The following is a 2145-nucleotide window of genomic DNA, read 5'->3' on the forward strand; positions in this document are numbered from 1 at the left end:
TTCTTTTTCTTTTCTAGGACAAAGCTGAACTATAACCCTCCAAAGGACGATGGATCAACTTACAAGATTGAACTTGAAGGGATATCAGTCGAAATAATGAAAGAGATACTAGATTACATCTTCAGTGGGCAGGTATGGCATTAAATAGAATTACTGCATGCCTATCTTTAAATCTGCAACGCTAGTTAAAGACGGCCTGCTTTTTGTGTTCTGTTGCTGTTGCAAAAGGCGCAGACTTAAGTCATATGTTGTTAAGAGTTTGCTATAAAACTGCTTCTGTAAAGCAATGTAGGCTATAGGTATGAACCAAAAAGTAAGCAAGTCTTACGAGTTTCTATTGATCTTCTTAGTCTTGTGCTCCCAGGCAAAAAAAAAATTGAATAATGTTAAACCTTTTTAAACACCACCAGTCTTTCCACTGAGCTGGTTTAAACCAAGTTTATTAGTAGCTGTGAAAGGTGTCTGGACTGGCTGCCTAGAGATAGCAGATGATCACAGAACACATACCTTGGGGTTGTTCAAGTACTCCTTCACTGTCTTGCCAATAACTTTGATCTGTTATGGGTTCCATGGTTGTTTAGTTTTCATGTCCATTCAATCCTTGCTAGTCCCTGGTAAGGCTGCCAACTAAGCACAAATTTTAAATTGATTTTTGTGCTATCCTTTGGGAACCAGACTAAGAATTGTCAAATAAAACAGGCCCCCCCAAACAAGTATTGGCTAGTATCAGATCTGGTTGGACAGCAACTCATTTAAAAAATAGTTTTTTTTTAAAGTAGAAATCCTGCAGATTTGGCTGTAAAAGCCCTTTCCTTGGTATGCACCCTGGATTTAACAGCAGGGTACGGTTTGACTTCTCGGATCAGTTCATCAAGTTTGTGGTCAACACCTCCATACAGCAGACCCCCCTGCTTGTTTTCAGCTAATCTACTTAACCTCTGGTAACTTTACATTTTGAGAAGCACTGTTAAGAACTTAGACATCTCATGCAGCAGATGTGTGACTTACAGCTGTAATTTTCACCCTGACTCTTCCAGATCAGGCTACATGAAGAAACTATCCAAGATGTTGTGCAGGCAGCTGATCTTCTGTTGCTTACAGATCTTAAAACTCTCTGCTGTGAGTTTTTAGAAAGTTGTATAGCTGCTGAGAACTGTATTGGTATTCGGGACTTTGCACTGCATTATTGTTTGCATCATGTTCACTACCTTGCCTCGGAGTATCTGGAAACTCACTTCCGAGATGTCAGCAGCACAGAGGAATTCCTGGAACTGAGTCCTCAAAAACTGAAAGAAGTGCTTTCTCTGGAGAAGCTGAATGTTGGAAATGAAAGATATGTGTTTGAAGCGGTGCTTAGATGGATTTCCCATGATTCAGAATTAAGAAAGGTCAGAGTACTCCTGAGTTTTACTTTGTGATTTTTGGCTCAAGTTCTGCCATTATATTCCAGTTGGGTATTTCTGAACTGTGTCGCTACCAGTGCCAGAGCACTGCAGGATGAAACATATGCTATGTTATTGGGTTTCATGCTATATTAAATTGTATGCGGTGTAATGTGGTGTGTAGGTTGGTGGTATTAAGACAGAATAGGACTCGGTTATTGGTGGTAGAGTCATTAAAGCCTCTCCTCTGTTGCAGACATAAGCAGCAAATGGAATAGCTTGATATTTATATCCAAAAGTTAGATGCACGAGTCTAGGTGTGGGAGAGTGATTAGTTGATTAGACTTGGAGCCTTAAGCTGTGGCTTCCAATCTTACTTTCAAACTAAAATTCTGTTATCTACTTAATATGCAAAATGCTTTATGTTCCTTTTATATACAGAAACTACTGCACTTACTTTAGAACATAGCTGCAAAGAATTTATCATGAACAGTGTCATTTTGTACAGTGTTTCAGAATTTTTTTTCTGTTTTGCTGGCTCTCTAGGTTCACATGAAGGATGTTATGTCCGCAGTATGGGTTTCAGGATTAGACGCAACCTATTTGCGTGAGCAGATGATGAGCGAACCACTCGTTCGGGAGGTCGTCAAAGAATGTAACAACATTCCACTTACCCCCCCACAGCAGGGTGAGGCATTGCTGGCTTCTTTCAAACCCAGAGGTTACTCTGAGTGTATAGTTACCGTTGGTGGTGAAGAAAGAG

General features: G+C 40.0%; 1 protein-coding gene across 1 annotated transcript in view; it reads left to right on the forward strand.

The window, feature by feature from the left end:
- Positions 1-2145, forward strand: part of GAN (gigaxonin) — a 43416-nt gene that overhangs the window by 17744 nt on the left and 23527 nt on the right. The window contains exons 3-5 of the mRNA XM_025208639.1: positions 18-132; positions 1038-1388; positions 1929-2145. The exon at positions 1929-2145 is cut by the window's right edge and continues 1 nt beyond it. Coding sequence (XP_025064424.1) covers positions 18-132; positions 1038-1388; positions 1929-2145 — 683 coding nt within the window. The remainder of the gene's footprint in view (positions 1-17; positions 133-1037; positions 1389-1928) is intronic.

The sequence above is a fragment of the Alligator sinensis genome, unplaced genomic scaffold (genome assembly GCF_000455745.1).
Source record: "Alligator sinensis unplaced genomic scaffold, ASM45574v1 scaffold119_2, whole genome shotgun sequence".
NCBI classification, from domain to species: Eukaryota; Metazoa; Chordata; order Crocodylia; family Alligatoridae; genus Alligator; species Alligator sinensis.